General features: G+C 48.2%; 1 protein-coding gene across 7 annotated transcripts in view; it reads left to right on the forward strand.

The window, feature by feature from the left end:
• Positions 1–25,823, forward strand: part of DGKG (diacylglycerol kinase gamma) — a 184,309-nt gene that overhangs the window by 59,628 nt on the left and 98,858 nt on the right. For 4 of the 7 annotated variants that reach the window (XR_005080209.2, XR_008390203.1, XM_037129676.2 and 1 more), the window contains 11 exons: positions 1,152–1,201; positions 3,888–3,962; positions 4,633–4,755; positions 7,730–7,847; positions 9,291–9,379; positions 12,435–12,551; positions 13,594–13,686; positions 15,213–15,272; positions 17,768–17,847; positions 19,002–19,076; positions 21,516–21,601. Coding sequence is in view for 5 of the 7 variants with exons in the window: in XM_037129676.2 (XP_036985571.2) it covers positions 1,152–1,201; positions 3,888–3,962; positions 4,633–4,755; positions 7,730–7,847; positions 9,291–9,379; positions 12,435–12,551; positions 13,594–13,686; positions 15,213–15,272; positions 17,768–17,847; positions 19,002–19,076; positions 21,516–21,601 (966 nt within the window). In the remaining 2 variants the exon portion in view is untranslated. The remainder of the gene's footprint in view (positions 1–1,151; positions 1,202–3,887; positions 3,963–4,632; positions 4,756–7,729; positions 7,848–9,290; positions 9,380–12,434; positions 12,552–13,593; positions 13,687–15,212; positions 15,273–17,767; positions 17,848–19,001; positions 19,077–21,515; positions 21,602–25,823) is intronic. The other 3 variants (XM_053657905.1, XM_053657906.1, XM_053657907.1) reach the window with 3 other exon arrangements.

Below are 25,823 nucleotides of genomic sequence, written 5' to 3' on the forward strand. Positions count from 1 at the left end.
ACTCTAAACAACTTAACCTCAAACCAGGGATGCCCCACTGAACAAACAAGAGCTGCAGAGACATTAAAACACATAGAAGGACATGACAACCCAAGGGCAACTGCACAGGAGTGCTGTGACCCTGTGGGTACATGCTGAGAGATACAGAGTGGCCGTAGGGGGAGGGCGGGTCAGGGGAGGCTCACAGAGAAAGCCGGCACAAGGAAGGGTGTTACAGGAGGGGGGAACATGAAGACATGCTCGGCTCTGCCCCCACCCTGCTTCCTTCTGAGACCACAGACAGGCTGTCAATTTCAGGTGAACAAAGTGCAAGTTTCCAGGTCCCATAAATGAACATTTAGTCCTTCGCTCAAATGTCTCTCCCGAATCTTCTTCATCCTATATCACCTCTCTACTACTAGACATGATAGAGGATATTTGTGAATACCACGACGACATGCTATTCTTTTAGAAAAAGAAACGCGATAATTTCTATAACAGTAACTACTTCGTAGCACTATGGAGGATTAAATAACTAATAATGATAAAGTGACTTGTACCTATAAATGCCTTATATAAGTGTTTATTAATGAAATAAAATAAAAATAAATAACATCTGCTGTATGCTTTCTACATTCCAAGCACTGTAGATTAGGCATATAGCTTTCATATTATTCCTCACTTCAAAAAATCTAAGACAAAGAAACCATTATAAGCTCCATCTTACAGATGAAGAAACTGAGCCTAAATGACTTAGTTGACTCCCAAGAGGGAGTAAGGAAGAACTAAGATTTGAATTGGCCTCATTCCACACCCTTTTGTGCGCAACAGAAGCAATGCTCCATCTATACTTCTGGTGCCCCTGCCCCACCACCAGCTGGGCATGCTTTGAGTTGTATTCCAGTGATGCTGACAGGTCTGAATGCTCTATAGGGAATTGCTCTCATAACCTGGATCTTGTCAGTCCCAGAAGCCAGGTGGCTTGGTTCTCCTCCCTCTCCCCACTTCTCTTGAAGGAGGTCAGACTGTGCCTTTGGAGGGTGGGTGAGCTGGCTGCAATAGCCTTTGCCCCAGTGGTGGTCAGAACTGATCTAAAACTGGCAGCAGCAAAGCTTCAGCCAGTCCCTGGTGCTTGGATGACGCCTCAAGCCTCATCTCTGTGTTTCTTGCAGTCATGTTCCGTCTCTATGATTCGGATGAGAACGGTCTTCTGGATCAAGCGGTAAGCTCTCCAAATAGCCCTTCTGGATCCACGAAAGGCAGAGGAAGAAAGGAACAGATAGAGAAAGAGTCTGAAAATTCTTTGTAAGAGACCTATTTTTATAAGAATAGCAATACCTCAATACGGGATACAGAAAAGAGTAGAACACCCCCCCACCTTCTATTTCCAAAAAGCCAGCCTGCAGGAGAGTGAACTCCAACTTGTCTTTTCGTTCCAGAAGCCCAGGATTATAAAAATCTCAGAATGGGGAGATGCTTTAGTATCTTATCCAGTTTAATTTCCTAATGGGTTCAGAACTTCTTCCTGCAATTTCCTGCTGTAGTCCAAGAGCAGAGGAGAGGAGCTGGGAGAGGCAGCAAGACCAGCACAGGAGGGCAGGAGGAGGGCAGGTAACTGCAGGTGTGCTCTGGTGTTGCCCTTGCCATCCATCCTCTCATACTCCAGGGCACTAACTTTAGGAATTTGGCTCTGTCTGCTTTGAACACCTGATCTTATCTCATTGCACCTGAAAAAGCCTGAGACTCACCCCTTTCCCTCCGGAATAGGCAGAGATAGGTCAGAGATTGTGGAGCGAAACGAAGAATAGAAAAGGAATAAGGCAGAGAGGGGAGAGGGTGAAAGAATCATGCAGGCCTTGTCTTCATGGCTGGCAATGTTAAAGATGGGACTCACCGACAGAAAGGCCCTGAAGTTGGGGTGTGTAGGGTCGAGTCAGAACAGAGGGAAGAAGAAAGGGAACGAGTCCACTAGACCAACTAAATCATCCATCCCAATGCCCTCCAAACTCCGTCTATGGGAGCCCTACAGCCACAGTGCAATGCTGTGCTTTATGTCATGCGAGGGAACAACCAAAGAATCACAGACTCTCGACCATTGGTGGACATATGTTTATTAACTATCTACTATGTGCTAAACACTGGGGATAAAGCAGTGAGCCAACTGACAAAAAGAAAAAAACAGCCCTCATGAAGCATTCATTCTAATGCAAACACACACACTGAAAAACAGTACAATGTGTGCTAGAGATGTGTGCTAGAAGAAAAACAAAGGAGAGAAGGAAGTGTTAGAGGGCACTGCACTTTCAGCTAAAGGAGCTAAGGAGGGTCTCCCTGAGGGGGCAGCTGGCAGAAGCTTGAAGGAGGTGAGAGACTGTAAGTCCTGAGGAAACACCTGGGTCTAGGGGACCTAGGAGAGCACGTCTCGCCTTCCAGGAGAGAGGACAGGGAGTGCAAAGGACCTGAGAGGTGCCTGGAATGTTAGCAGATTACCTAGAATGCCAGAGTGACTGTAGCAGAGAGTTCAAGGTGAGGTCAGAGTGAGTCAGTAATTAGAGATGAGATCAGAGAAGAAGTGAGATGAAGGGTAGAGAAAGTTTACAAAGTATCATCAAACCTTTGAGGTGATTGAAAGGGTTGGCTTTTTACTCTGGGTGAGTGGAGAACTAACTATTGGAGATTTTGAGCAGGGGAGTGACATGGGTGACCTGGTTATAACAGGATCACTGTAGCCTCTGTGTTGTCTAGACTGCGGGGGTGCAAGCAGGGATCCTACGTAGGAGGTTTATTGAAATCAGCAAGACAGGAAGTGATGGTAAATTGCACCAGGATAGAAGCATTGCAGGTAGTAAAAGTAGTTAAATTTAAGATGTGTTTGGAAGGTAATATTGGTGGACGGAAGCAGTTTCAAATTACCTGATTCAACTTCCCACTGAGAATCCCTGGCAGCTGGACGCCCAGCGTACTGGGTGAACACTCCCAGTACTGGAGAGTTCACCCGCTGCCTCAGAACAGTCTCCCCGCTGCTGAGGGCGACTTAGAAAGGCTTCCTTCCAGCACAAAAGGCACCTCTAGACTCCCAGGGAAATTTCAACATCAAACCTACTTCTTCCCCTCCCCCTTTCCCACCAACAGTGAGGCCAAAATAAGCCAGCCCTCACCAAATCCCTCCCTACACCCCTTGTTTGCTTCTGCCCTCTGTGGCTGACCAGGACACCTGACTGGTGGAAAACCGATTCTACACAATCAGCCTTCCAGTATTTGGAGGTACTTCCACACCTCCTCTGAAATGTCCCCCAAGCTCAAATTTCCCAATTACTATGATGTTTCCCATAAGGCAGGCTTAAACACGCACTCTGGTCAAGTTCTGGTTTGTCAACACCATTCTTAAAACGTGGCACAGAACTGAATTCACAGCTCCATGGCTTGTTAATCATCCTCATGTGGCCTGACCCGGGTGACGTCAGGCGAGCTAGGTCTGCCTGAAATCTGCCCCCTCTGCTTCCTGAAAATGCCCATCCGTGTTCGCAGCTCAAGGATGAGTCTAATTCTCAGTTCCTGAATCGTGTTTTCTCATCGAATCTTAGTCCCAACTGGACTCACAGACTCTTTCCATTGGAACTAATGCCAAACCCTGTCTCCACCTTTCTGCCTACTTTCTTATTCACATCTACCACCTCATGTGCAGTTTTGCAATGAGTTACTTTTTAATTGAGATAAAATGCATTTTTTAAAGATTTTATTTATTTATTTTGAGAGAACGGAGGAGGGAGGGAGAAACAGGGGGTGGGAAACTCCGATGTGCGGTTGCCTCTTGCACGTCTGCTCTGCCCATCTTCCCACCCGGTTTGATGTTGAGCCTTGCTCTTAAAATTCATCTTCAGTTGGTTTCTCCCCTTGATGTTTTCTAGGAGATGGATCGTATTGTCACCCAAATGCTGCACATTGCTCAGTATCTTGAATGGGATCCCACGGAGTTAAGGCCTGTGAGTTTCTGGAAACACGGGGTGACTTCTGAGTGAGTTTTCAAGAGAAAAGTGGGACACACTCAGGAGAGAAATAGGCAGGCTCTTCCCGACTCATCTTCTTGTAGGCAGCTTCTCTGGGGTCCTACACCTTGATCTCCCTCTTCGCTGATGGGAAAAATCATAGGCAGCAGGGGAAAGTGCAGACATAATTCATGTAATAATTCCCCTGACCTTTTTATCAGAGCTAAATTTTTATAACAGAAGCTCATAAATCAAAGAACTTAGAGCTAGAAAGAATTTTAAAGATTTTCCTCCATCATCAGGTAATAAGAGTCATTTTGTTTTTTATATAAAGTTACATTTCATAGACCTTTTCTCTAATCCTCACTACAGTGCTGAGTACACAGCAACAGTGTTTCCATTTTACAGATGAGTGAAACAGAACCCAGGGAGTCCGGCTGGCTGGCTTGCCCAAGGGCACTCAGTCAGGTCAGGCAGAGCCACGCCTGGACCTCTGGTCTCCTCGGGCCCCATTTTTCTCCTCACTGCTCTACTCACTGTGAATGGGAGGGGAAGGGGGAGAAACACAAACCAGACAATGCACAACAAAAGAGAAATACGAGGGCGGAGGGTGGGGTAAAGGCGTCAAAGGTGAAAGCGGACAAATGCTGCTCTGTGGATTCCGCAGATACTGAAGGAGATGTTGCAGGGGATGGACTACGACCGGGACGGCTTTGTGTCTCTGCAGGAATGGGTCCATGGAGGGATGACCACCATCCCATTGCTGGTCCTCCTGGGCATGGACGACTCCGTAAGTCAGCAAGCCTCAGTTCAAAGGTCTCTCACCGTTCAGGACCATCAAGTTCTATGTGGAATTTCATGTCAACATACCACCTTGGTTCTGCTCCAGTGGGCAAACATATGCTCTAGGCCAGCCCAAAAGTCCTCTCTTTTTACCTGTTAGTGGCTAAACTATATTCATTCATTTGACAAGCGTGCACTAAATTATTAGCAAATAAAGATACTGTTCTGAGCTCTGTGAGGGGACACAGATACAATATTCACCCACCAGAAGGTTATATTCAACTAAGCAAAAGAAAAAATTCAAGGAAGAATTTCATCTTTTCCACAAATTAAGTTTAAAAATGCTAAGAGTTGGTGAAGGCGGGAAGGGGAGGAAAGAAGGAAAAAATACTAATCTGTTGAGAGGCAGAAAGTGATCAAAACAACCAGAAAAAGTAGGCACTTTTCCCCAGTTTATACATATGAAAAGCTGAGATTCTTAGCCTAAGGAGCAAAAAGAGGAGTCAGAGTTTATTTGTACTTGACTCCAAAGATACTTTACTTTCTAATGGCCCACCCTTAGGAGAGAAACCCGTGGGAAAAAAATACCAGGGGTTGTTTGCCTTGGTCCTGAAGGGTGCATGGGATTTTGATATCCCGTTGTTGCGTGAAAGGTCAAGTGGAAGGACCTACAAACAACAAATGTGAGTTTAGTTCTGAACCAACAGTGTCGTGCATTTATTTTTAAATATGTTCTAAATTGTTAAGTTTCTACATGTAATATAGGGGTTCCGAGAAAGCATTCCTCAATGTCTTAAAAGTCACATTGCTTGTCTGGCTTTTTCAAACCGCACATATGACCACTGAAAAGTCTAGGGATCTTTGAATGCAACACATACAAACCCTTTCCTCTCCCAGTGAAACTGCAGTGGCAGCAGAAAGCTGCTGTGCACGGGGAAGGTCCCTACCACATCCTGCAGCCGCCCATGTGCAGGAATGGAAGGACCACATGATGGCGCTATAACCCAAGCGCACAGGGTACTTCATCCCAAGTCAAGGTCTTTTTGCTTCTTACCTCAAATCTATTGAAAATAACATCCAAGAAAGGGAGAGTCAGCTAACTGATTTCGCTAATACGGGTATTTTCAGGTAAAATGGCAGTCCCTTGGGTTGGCCCCCCCACGTTGTCTGCCGAACAGTGCTGTAGTTCCCTTTCCTGAAGAAAGCCCCTGGTGTGTGGAGGGAGGGGGAAAGATGGAGGGAGAACAGGCTCTGAGGCCAGCAAGAGCCTCAATTTGACTATTGATTTAGTCACTTATTGTTTGTGTGGTCTTGGGGTATTTATGTAACTTCTCTGAGTCTCCTTACACGTAAGGAAGCACTCTAGTTTTGTGTCCCCTACTGTCTAGCACAGAGTACAAACTTAATAAAAGTTTCAATTATGAGGCACTAGATTAGAAGCTTTGCTTATAGAAACCATTATTAAAAGGCTGTAATTCAATAAACTCAGGGCTTGGCAGAAGTAGGGTTTTGAGGTGGTGAGGAGAAAGGACACCAGGGGGTTGCCCGCTTTTGGACAAGCATATGGGCTCCTCTGAGGTCTGTGGCTGTGACCGGTGTGAGAACACGAGAACTGGGTTTGAGTCCGGCACGCTGGATTCTGTGTATCTGTCAGTTCTCACCAGCTCACAAGCGTAGTTTTTACAGCCCTAAGGACCAGCCCAACAGTGGTGCTGCTTTGATGGAGCCCATAAGAAAGGTTCAAGGGCAGCGGGCATGGAGGGGTGTCTCCGAAGACACAGCCTTCAGTAAGGCTGCGCTCTCAGGGGCTGGACGGCAGGGGCCCTGGTGTCCAGGGAAGGCGTGTGATGGTGGGATGCCTGGCTTACCTAGTGAGTGAGGGCGAATCTGCTTCTGAGCGCAGTCAGGAAGAAATGTCTTCACCCACTCTCTGTCTCTTTACTATTTTATCTGTGTGCAGAAAGTTGATGAGAGAGTCCTAGCTGACCGTAAAAAATTTGAAAGTACAAAAAATAGAAATTAGAGAATAAAATAAATTCACAGTGCTTCCAGCCATAGCTAACCTCTGTTAACAGTTTGGTGACATTTCTTGGCATCAAAGATCTTATTATATAAAGCTGAAATTATAATCGATCCGCAGATGTGCGTTCTGCTTTTTTCACTCAGCACTGAATCATGAGTGCATTCCCAGGCCATTATACTTTCTTATAAATATCTTTCTGATGGTCCCTTCACATTAAATCATATGGCTGTACCACAACTGAACACTTGGTAATTTTGAGACCTTTAGGATATTTCCAGTTTTGCATTATTTGAAATGAATAATGTTAAGTTAAACAACTGACAGAGCACAAAAATGCTCACCTTAATTTCAAAATTTATTTTTAGGGTGGAATCCAGGAAAGGAAATTTGTGTGTCAAACGCTATAAACTTTCAAAGGATCACACATGCATATGTACATACACAGAAAGTCTGTTCTGATTTGTGCTTCCACCAGCCATGTAAGGAAAGGCTTATTTTATCCTCCCCACATATTCCTACTCAAATATTCTCAATTTTTAACGCTTGCTAATTTTAGAAAATACAAGCACACACAAAGAACTTTGTTTGATTTCCATCTTTTAAATTTTTATTGAACTTATTGGGTTTACATTGGTTAATAAAATTATATAGGCTGCAAGTGTGCAGTTCTACAACACGTCATCTGTATATGGCCCTGCGTATTCACCGCCTCAGGTTACATCTCCTTCCACCACCATTTATCCCCCCTTTACCCTCTCCTGCCTCCTTCCACCCCCCCAGTTTCCTCTGGTAATTTCCATTTCTTTAAGAGTCCTTACACCAGTAAAATAAATGCCTGTCTTGTCTTCCAGATATAAAAAGAAAGTCTCCCAAGAAAACATAACAGGAGGCAGCCCCGGCTTCTGCTGGCTGGGGCTGCCTGCTCCGCACCCCATTCATCCCCTTGCTGTCCCTCCAGGGCTTCAAGGGGGATGGCAGGCACGCCTGGACCATGAAGCATTTCAAGAAACCAACTTACTGCAACTTCTGCCACGTCATGCTGATGGGCGTTCGGAAGCAAGGCCTGTGCTGCTCGTGTGAGTAACGGCCTTCAGGCTGCTTTTCCCCAGAACTACCTTGCTCTGCACGTGGTGGAGCCACTCCAGAAACAGTCCGGGTATTTCTGCTTCCTAGCTTGAGGGCCCCCCCACGTTGTTCTGGGCCATAGACCCTCGGCCCTAGAAAAAAAGTAACTGAGGCTCACACATAATGAAAAAGTATCTCACACTAATTTCAGTTGGGTTTTGCTAGTGAATATTTTGGGTGGTCAGAGGAACCTAGGTGGCTTTTTATTAATAAGTAATATAAAATATATATGTGTAAATGCAGTGGAAATTGAAGCCATCCATTGGTTTCACTTTATAATCCGTTTAGTAAAGTCAAGTGGGAGAAGAGAAAAAACCACAGAAGGAAAAAGTGGGCAAGAGACTGGAAAGGAGACAAAGCAATGGAGAAGGAAGACAGCAGGGGTGAAGTAAGAAAGAGGGTGGATTTGAGGAGGAAGAGGGGGCAGGGATTGCGGAGAGAAGGCTTTTGGGTGCAGAGTCCTGCCAGTCACCCCCCAGACAGACAGGTCTGAGCCCACCAGAGACTGGGGAGCTGTTGCTGCGGGGAGGACGGTCGCGTGCGGCCCACGTTACTGTACCTTTTCATCTAAACACACACGCGTGAGCTAGGCAGCAGGCGACCTCGGCCACAAAAGTCGTCTTAGCAGAGATGGGCCCAGTGTCCACCGAGGGCGTCAGCAGGCTAAGGAAGGGGGCTGCCGGTGTTCCCCTGCACCTTGCAAATCCAGCTTGCACCACTTCTTACAGACCAGTCTCTTTTCCTAACGGGAGAGCTCCAGGTCTGGGGGCCCCTGCTGATTGCACAGTCATTGGTGGCAGTAACACCAACGATAGCAATAATAATTTGGGGAACAGCTAATCGGACCCTGCAAGCAGTGTTTTATACAAATTATCTCATTTAATGCTGCAAAACATCTGCAAAGAGAAAGAGAGGTGATTTTATTCCCATTTTGTAGAAAACCCTAAATTTCATAGATATAGAACAATTTACCCAGAATTAAGAGGGTGGTTACAAATGGCAGAACCAGCGTTCAGGCCCGGGCCCACCACCAGTACCCCAGATGCACAATACTGAGGCGCTGGCCGAACGAAGAGGACCACTCCTCATGCTGCCCTTACGTGGAAAGACCTTCCAGCAGCGGACGGTGTCTTGCCAAGTTCACTGCCAGCAGTGGAAGGCAGTGTGGCAGGGTGCAGAGTGCAGGAGTATGTTTAGCAGGTAACCGTGAACTCTCTGCTCAATGAACAACCAAAGACTGTTTTGAACTTCTGTTCCTCAAGGCCAGTTCCAGATGTCCCCTGCCCCTGACTGGTCACCCGGGTCAGGCACCGGCCTCAGCTGGAGTGTGGGGGGCCAGCTGGACTTTTCCTATGTGGTCATTCACAAGCTCTTTCTTTACTTTTGTTTTTCAGACTGTAAATATACTGTCCACGAACGCTGTGTGTCCAAAAACATTCCTGGGTGTGTCAAAACGTACTCAAAAGCCAAAAGGGGCGGCGAGGTTGGTGACACCTACTGCCTTGTTCTTCTGCATGCTGTGTCCCCGGCAACATGTCCATCACCAGAATCCTGGGCAGGAAGGGGCTTTGGGAGCTTTATCCAGCCCCTTCTCTGCCTCGAGGACCACTCTTAAGCCATCTAGTTCATCCATCAATCCATTCAGCATCTGCCTGGTACTCACCACGTGCCAGGCAGTGCTAGGGGGCATGCAGGTTATTAGATGGTCTTCAGCCTGTTGGAGAACTGTGCAATCTAGTGGGCGAGAAGCAGGCACAGAATCAAAGCACAAAGTAGTAAGATGGACAATAGCAATTGTGTGGGACGTACAGTGGGCATACCAAGGAGGAGGCCAGGGAAGGTTTCACAAAGCAGGTGGCATTTGAGTTGTATCTTGAACCCAAATCAGGAAGACTTCACAAGGGATCGAAGCAGGCAAGGCACCCAGGCAGAAGCCCCAAATGCAAAGGCATGGGGGAGATGTGGCTCATTCTGGGATCTGTACTTAGTGTGCTGTGACTGGGGCAGAGAACACTTAAAGGGAAGTGGCAGGAGCTGTGCTCTGAAGATGAGAACTAGCCTGGGAAGGTTATGTGAGGTCAGCTGAAGAGTTGGGAAGGAGTTTCCTGGGCATCTAAGGGGACATTGAAGAGCTTTGGGCACGCGAGATGTTGGGTTTGCGTATTAGGTTCATTGCTCTGACCATGGTGCAGGAGAGGGGTCCAAGGAGAAAAAACCTTCCCACAGTTTGAGCAGGAGGCATGCTGCCCCGAGGGCCCAACCAGGGTGGGGTTCGCACCCACAGGCTATGCTGACAGGTTTTCGGCAGCAAGGTGGTGGCTGCGTCTGTGTCAAGTGTCTCCCAGCCGTGCCAGTTGTTGAGTATTTTGACTGTGGCACTGGTTAAGGTGGAGGAGATGCAGGGAGAGCTGGAGAGATCTTTGGGAGGTACTATCACCAGGACTTAGTGATAGAGATGTAGACGATGAGAGAAGGGAAGAGGTCAGGAATGGCTCCTAGGTTTCTAACTTGGCCATTAGGTGATGCCATTCACCAAGTCTAGAAATAGCCTCTTCTCAAAACCAGCAGGGGAAGGACACTGCTTCCTGCGTGGAAGATTCCAATGAGGGATTGGAGTCAGGAGATGCTTAGCAGGTGGGAGCGATGTCCAGCCGTCCCCAAAAGGACTCCATGAGAGAAGGGCACCTGCGAGGAAACACGTGCATGCCCCATGAGACACCGCATGGCCTCCTGTCTACTTCTGTACCACCCTCATGCCCACAGCTTTCCATGTCCATGCCTTCACCGCGACACACGGTGCACTTCCTGGGCTCAGGCCCTCGGCCTGCATGCTGGCCACTTGCCACGCAGAACAGAGGGAAGCCACTGAGGGGTCAGCAGGGCACTATCACCTGAGTCTCCAGGGGCAACTCAAGTCCTTCACCACCTCCTCCAATCCCAGAAGAGAATGGAGAAGGCAATGTGGTGTTGGGACGCAGCCATGGACTTGGAGTCAGAAGGTCTGGCTATGAAGCTCTGCTTGACCACTTATCAGCCTTGGAACTTAGGGCCGGTCAGTTAAGCTCTCTGAAGCCTCATTTTATTCTCCATGCAATAGAAATAATAATAACCTTGGAATAAATTCAATGTGACCATGTAGAGGACACATTGATTAGCAAACTGGATTCTTTACACCCTCAAGGGTGAATGGCAGAAGGTGAGAGGCTACAAAATAAAAGTGACACATCTTCTAGAACAAGCATTTTACCAAAAACCTTTTGGGAGAAGGGGTAGTAACTTAACTGATAAGTGACTTGAAACTTTTATTTAATAAAAACATGGATGGCATAATGCAGATATTCCATGTGGTTTTAATATTGTGCTTGTGGTTGTCCCTTCAGACTAGGCCCCCTCCCCCCACTCCCCCCCGAGTCCATGCTCTTCCTTCGGCGATCCAGGGTGCCCTGCTGCAAAGTTTTGAGATGTTCTGTAGAATTCAGAGGGGAGACACCCGAGGGCTCAGGCTCCCAGAATTTGGTGTCATGGGTCACTTTGCACTAACACACACACACACATACACACGCATCCCCATGGTTTCCAGGTCCCTGGGCTGCCCTGGTGGCATTTCCTGGCCAGGGAGGAAGTATAGCCAGCTTTCCAGGAAACTGATGTAAAAGACACCAGCCAGTAACCCACACTAATATCTTTGGACTTTTCCTCTAACTTCCTTCTAAAGAGCTTCTCAACCTTGGCTGTCCATTCTAATCACCCAGGGTGCTTTAAAACATACTAATGGCAGTTCCCATCCCCCAAAGACTCTAATTTATTTGGTCTGGAGTGAGTGCTGGGATTTGGAACTTCTAGGAGCTCCCCAGGTGATTCTGATGGTCTGCTAAGACTGACAGCCAGTGGCCCTTAGGAGAAGGGAAGGGGAAGGAAGTTACCCATCCGTGGGCACCTTCAAAGGGCAGAACTGTGCCAGGAAGGCTCTTCCAAGGGCACGATCTCATTTAATCCCCCATACAAACACAGAAGTGGGGCTTACTGTACCATTTCTATAGAGAAGGGAACTGAGACTCAGAGAGGTCCCGGAACTGGCGAAAGCTCATCCTGCTGCTAAAGGGAAGATCAATGACTCCAACCAGTTTTGTCAGCTGCCCAAGCCCACCTCCTGTTTCCCCGGCATCAGGCTGCCTTCCAGAAGAGGGAGCACATGAGCACATCACCCTGCAAGGAGTTCTGCAAGACAGACAGATGCACTGCCAGACCAAATGCTGCTCAGAGGCTTGACTACCAGGGGAATGAGCTATTCAAAGCACAGGAAAAGTGGTTTTTCATCTACCTCAATGAACAAAATGGTGGTTAGGCAGGGAGAGACCACAGCAGTGCAGTGCAGCAAAGCAGCCCAGCATCCTACATGAGCAAAAACTGAGCAGGAAACCACCCCTCCGTCCCCACTCCTCCACCCTGCGCGCCTCCCTGACTCTTCTCCTCCAGCCCAGGGCCCCAGGGGCATGGTTCTGCAGCCTTCCCTGGTGTCCTTCCCTTCCCTCCTGCAGGTGATGCAGCACGCGTGGGTGGAAGGGAACTCCTCCGTCAAGTGTGACCGGTGCCACAAAAGTATCAAGTGCTACCAGAGTGTCACCGCGTGGCACTGCGTGTGGTGCCGGAAGACGGTGGGTTGGCGCCCAGGGCAGACCTGCTTCTGTTCAGTGTGGTTTTTTGCTCAAGCTGCAGCCAGGGAGCAGTGGACATCCTGCCAAAGGCCTGAGCACAGACAAGGGAAGCCTGGGGGTGCCCAGAACCCCATTCAATGCCCTAAGTCTGATTGTGCCTCCAGTGAATCACCAAGCTGCCCAGAAATGGGACACCCCCAGAACCAGGGCAGCAAGGGCTGCTTAAGAAGCTGGCCAATCCACTGTCTGTGTGGCCAGTCAGTGGTGAACAGGCTGGACCATTAACTTTTTTCTCCTGGGTGTCATCTGAGGCCAGCAGCTCTACCAGAGTTGGAGAGGAATTAGACACTAGAATCCTGTTCCTCCAGGCTCCAGAGGAAGGCACACTCCTTATGGCGGCCCCACTGCCTGGGCCAGGGGCCTGGGCCTGCTGCCGCCAGCAACATCAAATGTCCACTTCATCTCTAGACATCTGGAACCCACCCAACCTCCTTGCCACAGCAAACTCAGTGCCGTGTCTTGTTCCCTAGACCAAGGCCCTTGATCAGCCTCAGAAAGGACATGGCTCCAAATTAAACTGTAGACTCTTCAGATGCAGAGGTTAAGTCAAGGGATTTGCTTCCAGCCTCTTATGAATTTGTTCAACAAGATCTTCATCTTTCCAGTGTCTCAGCTCTCAGGGAGCAAACACCCGGGGGAGCTCTGGAATCCACAGGGGGTGCCACACTGAAGCGCCATGGACAGGCCTGCTCGTGGCCACTTCACTCCAGCAGCCATGGGTAGCACTTGGTCCCCTTCATCTGCCCACGGCAGACTTGGCAGCCCTAACTACACACAACAGCCATACAGGCACCCATGCCACACATAACACACACCACACACATACACCACATACACACACTCAGCTATACTGCCAAAGCCAGCAGCCCATCAGGATTTGGGGAGCACTAGACAGCTTGCCTCCTCAGTAAACCTTTGAAACCTCCTATTTGATGTTTCTTTGGTCACTTTCACTCACACTCATCTTCATTGTTTCCTCCAGTTTCACCGCAAATGTGAATTATCCACAGTGTGTGATGGTGGGGAACTCAAAGACCACATCCTGCTGCCCACCTCGATATGCCCCATCACCCGGGTAAGTGCCGCCACCCCCTGGGGCTGTGGTCCCCCCCATCACCCTGCATGTTCCAGACGCAGGCAGCAGCCGGATGCTCACACCCTCCAAACGGCTTCATCCACAGCTCTTAGGGTCTGTGTCTTCAGCACAGGTTCAAATGAGGTCAGTGCTGCACCCACCAGATTGTGAGGGAAAACTCCCCTGATTGCGATGGTTCCCACTGCGGGTCACCCAGAATGCTCTGAAATGGCCCATCAAGGAAAGCTCATTTGGTCTCAGCCCCTTGCGGGCAGAGCACGGCTCAGGGAACTGCAGTCCCCACCTGCGTAGGCCAGGCCTCCCAGGCCTCCCTGTCCCTGTCAACCTCGTGTCAGCCTCTCTTCTCTGTCCAAACATCTGCCCTGACAATTTCTACTTGAGTGTCTCAGCCCTCAACTCACTTCATGTGCATCAGAAATCATCTCTGTCTCCTGTGCTGACACGTCCTCTTTCAAACTAGCACCAAACACCTTAACTGTTCCCTTCCCTCTTAAGGGTGTTGCCAAGTTCCACTGACTCCTCACATTTCATTTCATCCCTGACTTGACCAGCTACTCTGTTCTCTTTAAAAACTAAAGAAAAATCACTTGGGAAAACCATTAGGCTGTACCTACTGAGTTGGAAATGCAAAACTCCACGGTCCAGGAAGTCCCTCCTATGTATCTACCTGAGAAATATGAGCATTTATTCCACCAAAATACATGCATAAGAATGTTCACAGCAACTTTACTATAACAGTGATAAACTGGAAATGAGCTTAATGACCACTGGCAGGAGAATAGAAAATAAACTGAGGCCTGTTCATACCATGGAATACTATATGGGGGGGAGGGAAACTTTGTTTAGATGGAAAAAAGGGGGAAATCAAAAAGACATAATCCTGAAAAAAACTACACTCCAAAAAGAAAAAAGACATATTCTATGATTTCATTTATATGAAATTCGAAAGCCAGGCAAAAGCAGGAGGGCGTCAGGAGTAACAACAGAATGACCTGTGGCAGTAGTCACAAAGGCATACAAGTAAGCAGAAATGTATTAAACTGTAGATTTAGATTTGAGCATTTTACTATATGTAAAATAAAACTCCACAAAATAAATAATAGGCATATTTTAAAACAAAGAAAAGAGGACAAACAAAACTAAGACAAGTAACTTTCTCAGTATCATTCCATTCAGCTAGTACTGAGCAGAGAAGCTGGATTTAAGACCTTACTTCTCAGAGTGCAAGCTTCTAAGTCAACAACAGATTTCTGTTCGTGTCAGTGTTTCCTTTCCCCGTATTCGCTCCAGCGTCTCAAAGTTAACGTCAGAGCAAATGACGACAGAGGCCTGGAGAGTCCTAGGGAAACCAGTAGGCCAACATTTCTTAGGTCCAAAGCCCCACTTTGAAAAACTCCTTCCCATTCTGTACTGCTTTTCTAATTCTTTCTTCTTATTAACCATTTGTTTTTCTTCTGACCCCTTTTTCCCCCAAAAAGATGCTTATCTCTCCTCTTTCCTCACAGGACAGGCCAGGTGGGAAGTCTGATGGCAGCGCGTTGGCCAAGGGTGAACTTGCAGTGCAGGTAAGTCAGCAGGCTCGGGTCTGAGCATTCACTCTGCGTCGGTCCAAGCTCTGGAGAGGAAGACAGGGTTTGGGAAACACATCTCAGCATTTGCTTTCTCGTCTGATCAATTATATCACACGAGACACTTTATTGGCAGCCCCCGGAATGACCTTGGACCACGTACTGTAGGCAAGTGGCGGAAAGGGAGGTTGGTAGATCCCAGGGCTGGTCAAATTGACCTTTATCACCTTTTTAGGAATGATTTGCTTTTAAAATGTCAGTAGGCTCACCACCTAAATAATAACAAGAGGGTGGCCTAAAAATACTTAGTGGACTTTCCAAGACTGCCATGCTATCTCTAGAATGCAATTGGCCAAAACGAAGCTAACGTACCCAAAAGTTCTTCTTCATCCTTACATGTATAGTTAACAATTCATTTTTTACTTGGGTTCACCAATCAGTATCTTCTCTTTGTGCCTTCCACAAAGTTCCAGGGACTGCAGGAAAGACAGCGCCATTCTTTACGACTTTTAGGAATGTTCTAATCTGCTCCGGGGTGACTGTCTGTGTGACATCCAGAGGCACCTTGGAACCTGAAGAGTAATTTTTACTTTTGGGGGTGTTACTCAAAAATATTTAACAACCTGCACAGCATGGGCACTGCCCAGTCAGGACAGATGCAGGATAACCAATCAGATGCCAGCTGTGAACAGCTGCTGGGCCTTCATGGTGGGAGTGTGCATGGGTCCGCTCCACCCGACTCTCTGGCCCTCCAGGTATCTACAGCTTTCTCACATTATTAAGGTTACCCATCATTGTTACTTACGTTTTAATTTTCACAATGGAGAGGGGGATGGGCACTGGATAAGTGAGCATTAGATCATGAACATGGAGCAGAATTATGTCTCTGTATCACTTTCCTTCAGCTAAACCCACAAGTGTTTACTGAATACCTACTCCAGTGTCTGGTGTTGTGGGACCCTTGGTAGAAGAGTTATACACACACACACACACACACACACCTGGCTTTTGAGACATTTAAGATCCAGTTCACGTTTTGAGACATTTATCTAAGAAAATAAAACACAGCACAGGCTGATTTGGCTCAGTAGACTGAGTGCTGGCCTATGAACTAAAGGGTTGCTGGTTCACTTCCCAATCAGGGCTCGTGCCTGGATTGCAGGCTAGGTTCCCAGTAGGGGCAATCGAGAGGCAATCACACATTAATGTTCCTCCCTCTCTTTCTCCCTCCTTTCCCCCTCTCTAAAAATAAATAAATAGAATTTTTAAAGAAAACAAAAAACAAGTAAGTCACCACAAAAGAAATCCAGAAGGTATTATGTGTTTCAAGTGCAGTAGTATTAGTTGCAGTAATTGAGGAAAACTTCACAGAGGATGTAACTCTCGAACTGGGCCCTGCGGCTGACAAATTTTTTTAAATGTTGTAAAGAAGGAAGGGGGTATTTCCAGGCACTGAGCAGGAGAAGAAATCAGTGTGAGCCAACCCACGGGGCGGGGGGCGGAATGCAGGAGACACATTCACTGGAGGCTAAGAGCCGGGCTTAGCTGGAACCTCAGTGAGGGTTAGAGTCATTGAGAGGTAACAGTCGAATGGGGCTACGCTGAGATGCTTGGATGACAGGTTAGGAGATTTGGATTTTATCCTCTGAACAATGAGGTGTTATTAAAGGTTTCTAGCAAGGGCGGCATAACTAATGTGATGTCATGGGAAGGAACTACCTGGGGGACAGCCTACAGCACCTACCTGAGCTGGGAAGTGCCCGAGCAGTGTGGTTACTGTGGCATACTGTAACAGGATGCCGGAGAGAAATACAGCTGCCGGAGAGCAAGGGACATTCCAGGGAAAGAATTTGGCAGAACAGGGCTTCTTTCCCTGGGTGACTGGATGAATAATAGTGCTGCACTTAAACTGGACCAGGAAGCCAGGAGAGACAACCAGTTTTATGATGAAAGAAGGTAGGTGAGGTTCGAGACATGTTGACGTTTGGAGCGACCTAATAGAGAGACATCTAGTGGAAGGGACCCACTGGACAGTGAGAAATGTGGAACTTTCCTAGAAGGAAAATCGACGCTGGGTGGAATTCAGAGTTAACTTCACGAGTGTTATTTTATTTCAGTGTTTGACCAGATGGCCGTACCACCAAAGGTCACATTCAGTTGTATTTCTCACAAAACCGAATCTCGTACTGTGGGCGCAATGCCTCACCATTGTTGACTATTTTGAAGCTATGATGCCATCGTCCCCTCTCTGATTTTGACCTCAAACCCTGTCACCATTCACACTACTTAAAGACCAACAAACTGAGACACCTAGCTACTGACCCCCTCAAAAGTTCAGCCAGCAGACAAAGATCTACCTCCCACCCTCCTCTCCTCCATGCTTGTAACCGTTTTCTATCCGCCTCTCCCAGATGCTATCTTAGTGTAAACTCTCATCTTGTTTCCCTGTTGGCTGAAACAGAGCTAATTTCCTTTTCTTTTACCTTTTTAAGTATAAGATCATCCCCACTCCGGGTACCCACCCCCTGTTGGTCTTGGTGAACCCCAAGAGTGGAGGGAGACAAGGAGAAAGGTATGTTGTCTTCTTTTTCAAAATGAAGAGGCTGAAACTGCCTCAGCTGGGTCCTTTCTTCCCTTTAACCACACCAGAGCAGACTGTGGAGACAAGCAGACCTGGGTTCAAATCCCAGCCCTACTACTTACATCTTAATGATCTGGTTCAAGTGCCTTGGTTTCCTCCTCTATAAATAAATGATCATTTATCCTCTCTTAGGGTTGTCGTGAGGACTGAAATAGACACAGTGCTTAGCCTGGGGCCTGTCACAGGCGCCATTATTATGGCTCCCAGAGTCAGCTCTGACACGCCTGTTTCCTTCCTAATCTCTCAAGTGTTCTCTTGAGTAAGAGATGTGGCACAACTTACCATTTGGAACTTCCTGACCTATCCAGCCCCTGAGAAAGCAGGGTAGTCACCTCATCAGTGAAGGAAATGCCCAGTCTGTTGGCAGCACTGAGACAGTAGGAAGAGAGAGGGAGAAGGGGCAAAGCAGCTCTGCCTCCAAGTCTTGTTCAGCTCTGGGTAATGTACAGACGGCATGTGACCTTGAATCCAGCTTAAAAATAATAATACGTAGGGTTGAAGCAACAACTCTGAGAACCCCTACCCCACTCCAAAGGGCGGAGCGCCCCTTCTGAACTGATCTGACGAGCTCAAGCTGGAGCCTTGAAACCAAGCCTCAACGGGGTCATTGCCCCAGCCCCACCTCCTGTGATTCCTCCTGATTCAGAGATTTGGGTGACCTTTCCATCGAGGGTCCTTGGATGCCTTTATATAGTCCACGAAGAGCAGAACTGTACAACCTGGAACATACAGAACATTTGGGAGAAGGTGTCCATGAAGGAAGAAGCTTTAGGAGAATGGAAGTTCTGTTCTCTGAGTTTCTCTGCCCCGTTTTTTCTGCAAGGGACGATACCTCTGGGATTGGGAGCTGGAGTCTTGGAGAGCAGGAAGGCCTTGAACCAGGGAATTAGGGTGTAAGTGATGCACCTGACGCTGGGACTTTAGGGTCTGCAGGGCCTGCCTTCAGTCTTCTCCCCAGTGGGGTTTAAATGGACCTTCATTCCCACCATCAATGGGCTCCACAGTTATTTGCCCCACTGTGACTTCTCATAATGATGTTCTCCTTCTCTGCCTCTCCTCTCTCTCTTTCTTTTTTTTCCCCATAGAATTCTTCGGAAATTCCACTATCTGCTCAACCCCAAACAAGTTTTCAACCTGGACAATGGGGGGCCTACTCCAGGGTATGGAGAACAATCCTTACTCCTTATTTCTCCCCCTCCCCTTTGGCCTTGGAAGAATCCCTTTTTTGTCACCTTTCTTTGTCTGTTTTTCATTTGTGGACTTGCCCTTCCTGGTGTTTTACTCGTTTTCTCTTCTTTTCCTTGTATCTGCTCTTACTTCCTTTGGAGATGCTCGGGCCCTCTCATCATATTTGACTCCAGGGAGTAGCCTCCTGCATATGCCATTCATTTGATTGACAGGAAGGGCAGGCTGGTAAATTATTTTAACTTATTTGCAAGGCCATGTTAGCTGGTATCTGATACTGAGTCATCAGAGAGGAAAGAATTTCCTATCACTCTCAGTCAGTGTCAGAACACTGCTGCATGCTCTGCTGTGGGTCATTTTAGGATCAAAACAATTACTTATCCAATGAAATCACTTCTTCCCTGGATTGTCCGTTTTAAAGATTGTTAAGCTCCCTGTGGCCCTTCTCCACTCAGTTGCCTATTGGCTCTTTCACTGCTCATTAGAGAGGGAGAGCAAGGAAAGGAGACCAGGCAGCCCCTTTGCGACTGGGCTGAAGGTCTGGCGGAAGGAACAGATCTTTGTGTTGGCACTAACATGGTGAGCTGTGGCTCCCTGTAATCAGTCTGCTCCAACCTCGGGCCTGGAAGGCACCCAAAGACTGTTCTGAGCAGACAGAGATGCTGCATTAGAACCACGTGCTGGCCAGAGGCTGTGTAAGGTCCAGGTCCTCCGATCTGTGCACACAGGCTGGGCTTTTTAACACACAGCCACTTTGCCCAACCTCCTAACCTGCTCTTCCACATGGGGTTCTGCAAGCCCCACAGAAAGGCTGGAGGAGGGACTCCAAACAAGGAATCTGTCTCTGTCTTCAGTTTTTTGACACAAAGTTGTCATGTATGGAAGTGGCAGTGCAAGGCCCAGTCAAAAGAAGAAAGAAACCTGAGTGCAGAGTCAGCACCTCTGCCACGATTTAACGCTAATGTGAAAGCAGAGCCCACCCACACTGCCACAGGTGCGACCGTGACTGCCAGCTACTTCTCCCTTATGACATGCGGCTGAGCAGCAGCCCATGGATGCCTTTCCCAGCCCATTCTCTTTGGGGGCATTTTAAGACTTGAATGCAATGCTGTCGCTTAACTCATTGTTCCTAAATTGTTTTTGCCCTGGGTGACAAGCCTGGTGACAATCTCTAGGGCTACTGTGCTGAGTATCTCTGAGGTCAGTGTGTAATCAGGCAGGCTGTCTAGGTGATTGGAGCCTCCATTCAGAATCCACTTTCTATAGGACGGCAGGGAATGAAGGGGAAGGGAGGGGATTGGAATTTGCCTGCACCTGCATCAATGACTCACAAAGCCCCAGGGGTCTTCTCAGACCACTAGGGTGGGCAAAGAGGAGATACTGAGCTTCAGTTTCCCAGAACCCACCCCAGGGAGTCCATGAGTCATGTTTGCGCTAAAGCAGAGGTTCTCATCCCTTCCGTGCCAGGAACCGTAGGCAGTCTGATGGAGCCTGAGGTCCCTTTCTCAGACCAATTTCTCAAAACATAAAAGGAAATACATAGGATTACCAGGGAAACTAATTATATTCAAAACAGTTATCAGAATGTTAAGAAAAGAAATTTGCAGTATGAAAATATATGTGATTTCCTAACATATTCTATGTAGCAAATTCCACAGGCAAGTCTAGTAACTATTGTAAATTAAAAGCAGTGATGAGCATAAATAATAGCATGAAATATGTTCCATATCTGTAGTAAAACATTAAAATACTTGTGATTTCAACTCCTCACAAAGTCACAGGTATTGTTAATATGTCTGTATTTGCTGCCTACATCTCACAATTGAAGAAAACGCTAAATGTCCGTTAGAGCTTAGGGAAGAAAAGAATGTAATATTATCTCCTCCAAGTTTATGGTTCTGGATTCTATCCACAGACAGTCCCTGAGAAGGTTAAGGCCCCCGTGGCGGGGGCGGGGAGGGGAGGGGATGGTACTCACTCCACTTTGGTCTGGACGCACAGGAGAGCGGGATAAAGACCTAGTCGTTCAGTGCATCGGATTTAAATGGGAGGTTGTGGAGACAGTGCAGGCAGGAGAGCCGGAGGGAAGTCAAAATGTAGTGGGTTAGTTGTATGGTTGCCAAAGTAAGCAAACTATGGATTCCTTTGCACAAATAATAGAGAATTTCTAGGAAAAACAAAGTTCTGTGTTGACCCCAGATTCTCCTTATACAAGGATGGCCCCTGAGATTCAGACTCAATGGCATTGCTTAGTAAGTTCTGGTTTCAGAACATCAAGTGACCCTTTCAACCCCAAAAGGAATCAAGGTCATAACATACTCCCAGGAAAGGAGGTAGGGGGGCTCTCACTCAAGCAGTGTCAAAGGTCAGCCACAGCCTAGTCAACAAGACCATTTCTTTCTTTTACTTGCCAGACTGAACTTTTTCCGTGACACCCCAGACTTCCGAGTCCTGGCCTGCGGAGGAGATGGGACCGTCGGCTGGATTTTGGATTGCATTGGTAAGAATGGGCTGGAGGGGCCTTTGCAGTTTACTTACAGTAAGTACATTTAAAGTCCCAGGACAGCAATACAAAAGAAAGAGAAATGTAGCCAAGTCTCGGTCAACCTTGTTTCCACTCTTGGACCGATGCTTGACTAAATACCTACTTTGGGTGGAAAAACAAAGAAACAGGCCAGCGGAAAGTCTCCCACAGGTACAGATGTAACAGTTTGTTTCTGGCCTTGCTGAAAAAGCATCTGTGGTGGCTGGGGTTTTGTCAGTGGCAGAATAGACAGGATTAGGTGGTCGGGGGATGGCCAGAGCTGAGACCCCAAGTAGGTACAGGCTGGTGGATGAAGGCCAGAGCACTAAGCACAGATGCATATCCCAGAGCAAATCGCCTTGAGGTGACCACCAGGAGCCCACACCCAGAAGACACACCCAGAAAGCGCAGATCAGTGGGAGCAAAGAAAGGCCACACTGGGCTGTGCCCACTACCCCTCAGTCAGAGGGGCAGGGGGGAAAGCCCAGGCTGGGACTCAGGGGCATGGGTTCTAGTCCAGCTCCCTGGGTACCTGACCCCCAGGAAATAACAGTAAATAACTGACTCCCAGTAAATAACAGAAACTGACTCTGAAATCCTGAGATGAGAGTATATTTAAGATCTAACCCCAGAGAACCCAAGTAAACACTGGGATGTGGAAACAAGGATAGGAAAGGGAAGAGCTGGGAGAGCCATCATCAAAGTCAGAGACTGGGCCCAGAGCAACAAGCCCTGGGCTGCTTCTGTCTTCCTGTCATTCATTCCACAAAACTTGCCTGTGCACCCCCTGTACCAAGCTCTCCTCGAGGCAATGGAGATGCAGCAGTAAGCAAATGGACAAAAATCCTGTCTTCATGAAGCTTTCCCTCTACAGGGGAGACACAGGCAATAAGCAGAGAAATAAGTGAAACATATGTCAGAAGGCAATAAAAATATAGCAGGGAAGGGGCAAAGGGGACGCAGCTGTGGGGGCCCGGGGTGCAGTATGATTCCTGGTGGTCAGGGAAGACCTCGCAGAGCAGATGACGTTTGCACAGGGACCTGGAGGGAGGGTGGCCATGAGAATACCTGATGGGACAGCAGTTCAGACAAAAGGAACAGCAGCTACAAAGGACATGGGGTAGGAGCAGGCTGGGCTGCAGACTGCATAGGAGCCAAGCACGGGAAGGTGGAGTAGCAGGGCATGCAACAGAACTACTACACAGCCAGGTCACCAGCAAGTGCAGAACATTACACGGAATGTGGCTTTTGTACTGGGAAAGTCCCGAGGTGCCGGATGATTTTTGAGCAAAGTAGGGATACAACAGATTCAGGGGAAGGACAAAGCAGGGAGACAAGTTCAGAGGCTCCTGCAGTCATCCAAGTGAGCGATGGCCCTGGTTTGGACACAACAGAAACAGAGGAGGTGGTGAGAGGTGGTCAGATTTTGGGTATTTTTGAAGGTAGAACCAAGAGAATTTGCTGAAAAACTGGAGTGGGAGATGAGGGCAAAAGCAGGGTCAAGGATGGGCCATGATAGACCCTGAACAGGGCAGGGGAGGCTGAGCCTCCAGGGGTCATAAGCAGAGCACCTGGTCGGCTTATGGGGTGCTGCTCCAGGGGTGGGACCAGCACCTGCACCCCAGCCACCTTCACGTCCCCTACACACACATTGGTTTCCATGGACACAGCCCTGCCAAGCAGCCACCCACACTCTCCTGTCACCTGGGCTTGAGCTGTTTGTGGGAGGCGTCCCCTGGGAGCTGAGGAAGGAAAAGCTGATCAGCAGAGGGCGGATGGCTGCAGCACTGACAGCTGCTTGCATGGTTCCCTCTCCATCATGAAGGAGAGAGTAGGCTTTCACGAAAAGTTTTAGAAGGTGCATCTGCAGAGGACACAGGTGATTGAGGCTGCTCAAAACAGAAAGAAGGTCATGTGAGATGATCTGCTTCCACAGCTTAGTGGCTCAGAGAGAAAGAACAGTGGTAAGAGGCCTGACTGCACAGTGTTCATTCACTCATCATTCAAGAAATACTGTAGCGATTACGCAGTGCTCTCTACAACCCCAATCCTTGATCTGTTCTCCCTCTGTAGCCAGCGTGGGTTCACAGTGTGTGTGTAACACACCTGCAGCTTCCCCTTGTTCTTAAGGAAAGACAAAAACTCTTCAGATGACCAACAGGGCCTTGGGTGGTCTCTCAGCTGCCCATCCTTCCAGCCTTATACCTCCGTTCTTCTCCCTCTAGACTCAAGCCTCACAGGCCCTCTCTCAAACCCTTGAATGTACAGTTCCTTCCACCACAGGACTTTTGCACAAGCTGTTCCTCCTGTCTGGGATCCTCCCCTGGTCTGTGCTCAGTCAGCTGCTTCTTCAGGTCTCAGCCAAAGTGTCGATTCATGGGGAAAGCCTTTCCTGACATATCCTCAGCCTCTGTCCCCTTGTTATAGGACTGCATTCCTTTCCTCTCCAGTATGAATTTGAAATTATGCCTCATTTATGGGAAGACTTCATTCCTATCTGTCTCTCCCCTTCAGCTACATGTACAATGTGAGCCTAAGTGATGGCCTTTTCACTTGCTGTTAGGGCCTCAGCAACTAACACAGCATCTGTGTATGTGTGGAGATACTGCGGTGAATGAGGTACAGTTCCCCGGGGAGGTCAGAGCACATTCAGCGAACAAATGAGTAGTCAGTTACAAGGCAGTGTGAAGAGATCTTCCCTGGTGCTAAAGAACCATCCTGGAGAGGCACCTGGTGCAGATGAAGGCAGCCAGTGGGGGCGGGAGGTGGAGTGTCCTCTCAGAAGCAGCATCTGAGCTGAGCAACGCAGAGCTTATGATTTAAGGCCCTGAAAACACTAAGATGTCATTGGCATGTTGGCTGGGAGGGAGGATGCGTAAAGGGTGAGGCTAGAGAGAAAGGCAGAGCCTGGAAGGGCCTGGTGTTGCCATGCTAGGGGGTGAGGGGAGCCCCGACAGTGTGAAAGCAGTGGACTGATATGATTGAGCTTGTGGTTCAAGGACTGCCCACCCTGGTGGAAGTTTGGTGAACACACAAGGCAGTGGAACCAGAGGCTGAGAGGAGGCACTGGCAGCCACACCAGTGGAAAGGGGTCATATCACACCTAACTCAGGCATCACCTTGGAGGTAGAAAAGATTGCTTGGAGATCTACTGAGTGGAAAGCAGGCAGAAACTGATGAGTACATGGATGTGGGGTGAGGGAGAAGGAAACCAAGGATGGCATCCAGCTTTCTAGCCTCCACACTGTGAGGATGGTTGACCTGCTGAGAAGGAGGCTCTGGAAGAAAGAGCAGACCGAAGGAAACAAGGGCCTTCCTGGCAAAGGGAACAGAATGTGCAAGGGCAGGGAGGCATAAACACAGACCAGAGGTGCTGGGAAGGATGAGAGAGTCTATTGTTTTGTCCATCCTCCATCTCAACCCTCCCAGCAGTCATCTCAGCCCAAGGTCTTGACTGAGCTCAGCCACTGCTGGCATAAGTCAGACAAGCTGGGGGACCTATGAACTCCTATTTTGCTGGGGCAGCCCTAGTATGAGCCTCATGTAGGATGCTGATTCCTGCATTGCCCTGTCCCTCCACCACTGCTCCCCCATAAAGTCACTCAGTCCCCCAGCACTAGGTGAACTGAGGGTTATGTAAATAGCGCCCCCTGGAGCCCTGGGTGCCTGTGCCTCCTTTAACTTTCTCAGCCAAACTGCTGCTGTAGATCTTCAGCCAGATCGAAACATACATGGTCTGCTGTGCATTCTCTAACGCAGTCTGAGGCTGCTTCACCCCAGCATGGGAAATAAGATTAGGAATCTGTGTATTTGCAAGTCCAGGGGGTGGTGGAAGTGGCAAACTGCTCCCTGGGTACCAGATGACACCTGGAGGTTTTCTGTCAGATGCAATGTTATGTTTAAACTTTCAAACATGAGTGACTTTAGGTGTAACGTTTTCAGTTTTTCAAATGCCTCGCCACTCCCCGATGTCTCAAACCCCACTTGTGTCACTGTCTATGCACCTGCCAAGCCCTTGAAGAAAGGACAGGCATGGCCCCGGAGCTGTAGAGAGCACTGCGTTTGGATCCTGGCTCCGGCATTACCTTCCTTCTCTGTTCCTCAGTTTCTTCATTTATGGGGAAAATGATAATACCCAGTAGGGTTGGTCTGAGGGATAAGTGTAATAAGTGCTGGTTATCATTAAGGATTAGAGCTC

This window comes from Artibeus jamaicensis, unplaced genomic scaffold, assembly GCF_021234435.1.
Source record: "Artibeus jamaicensis isolate MK-2021 breed Jamaican fruit bat unplaced genomic scaffold, CSHL_Jam_final scaffold_474, whole genome shotgun sequence".
Lineage (NCBI taxonomy): Eukaryota > Metazoa > Chordata > Mammalia > Chiroptera > Phyllostomidae > Artibeus > Artibeus jamaicensis.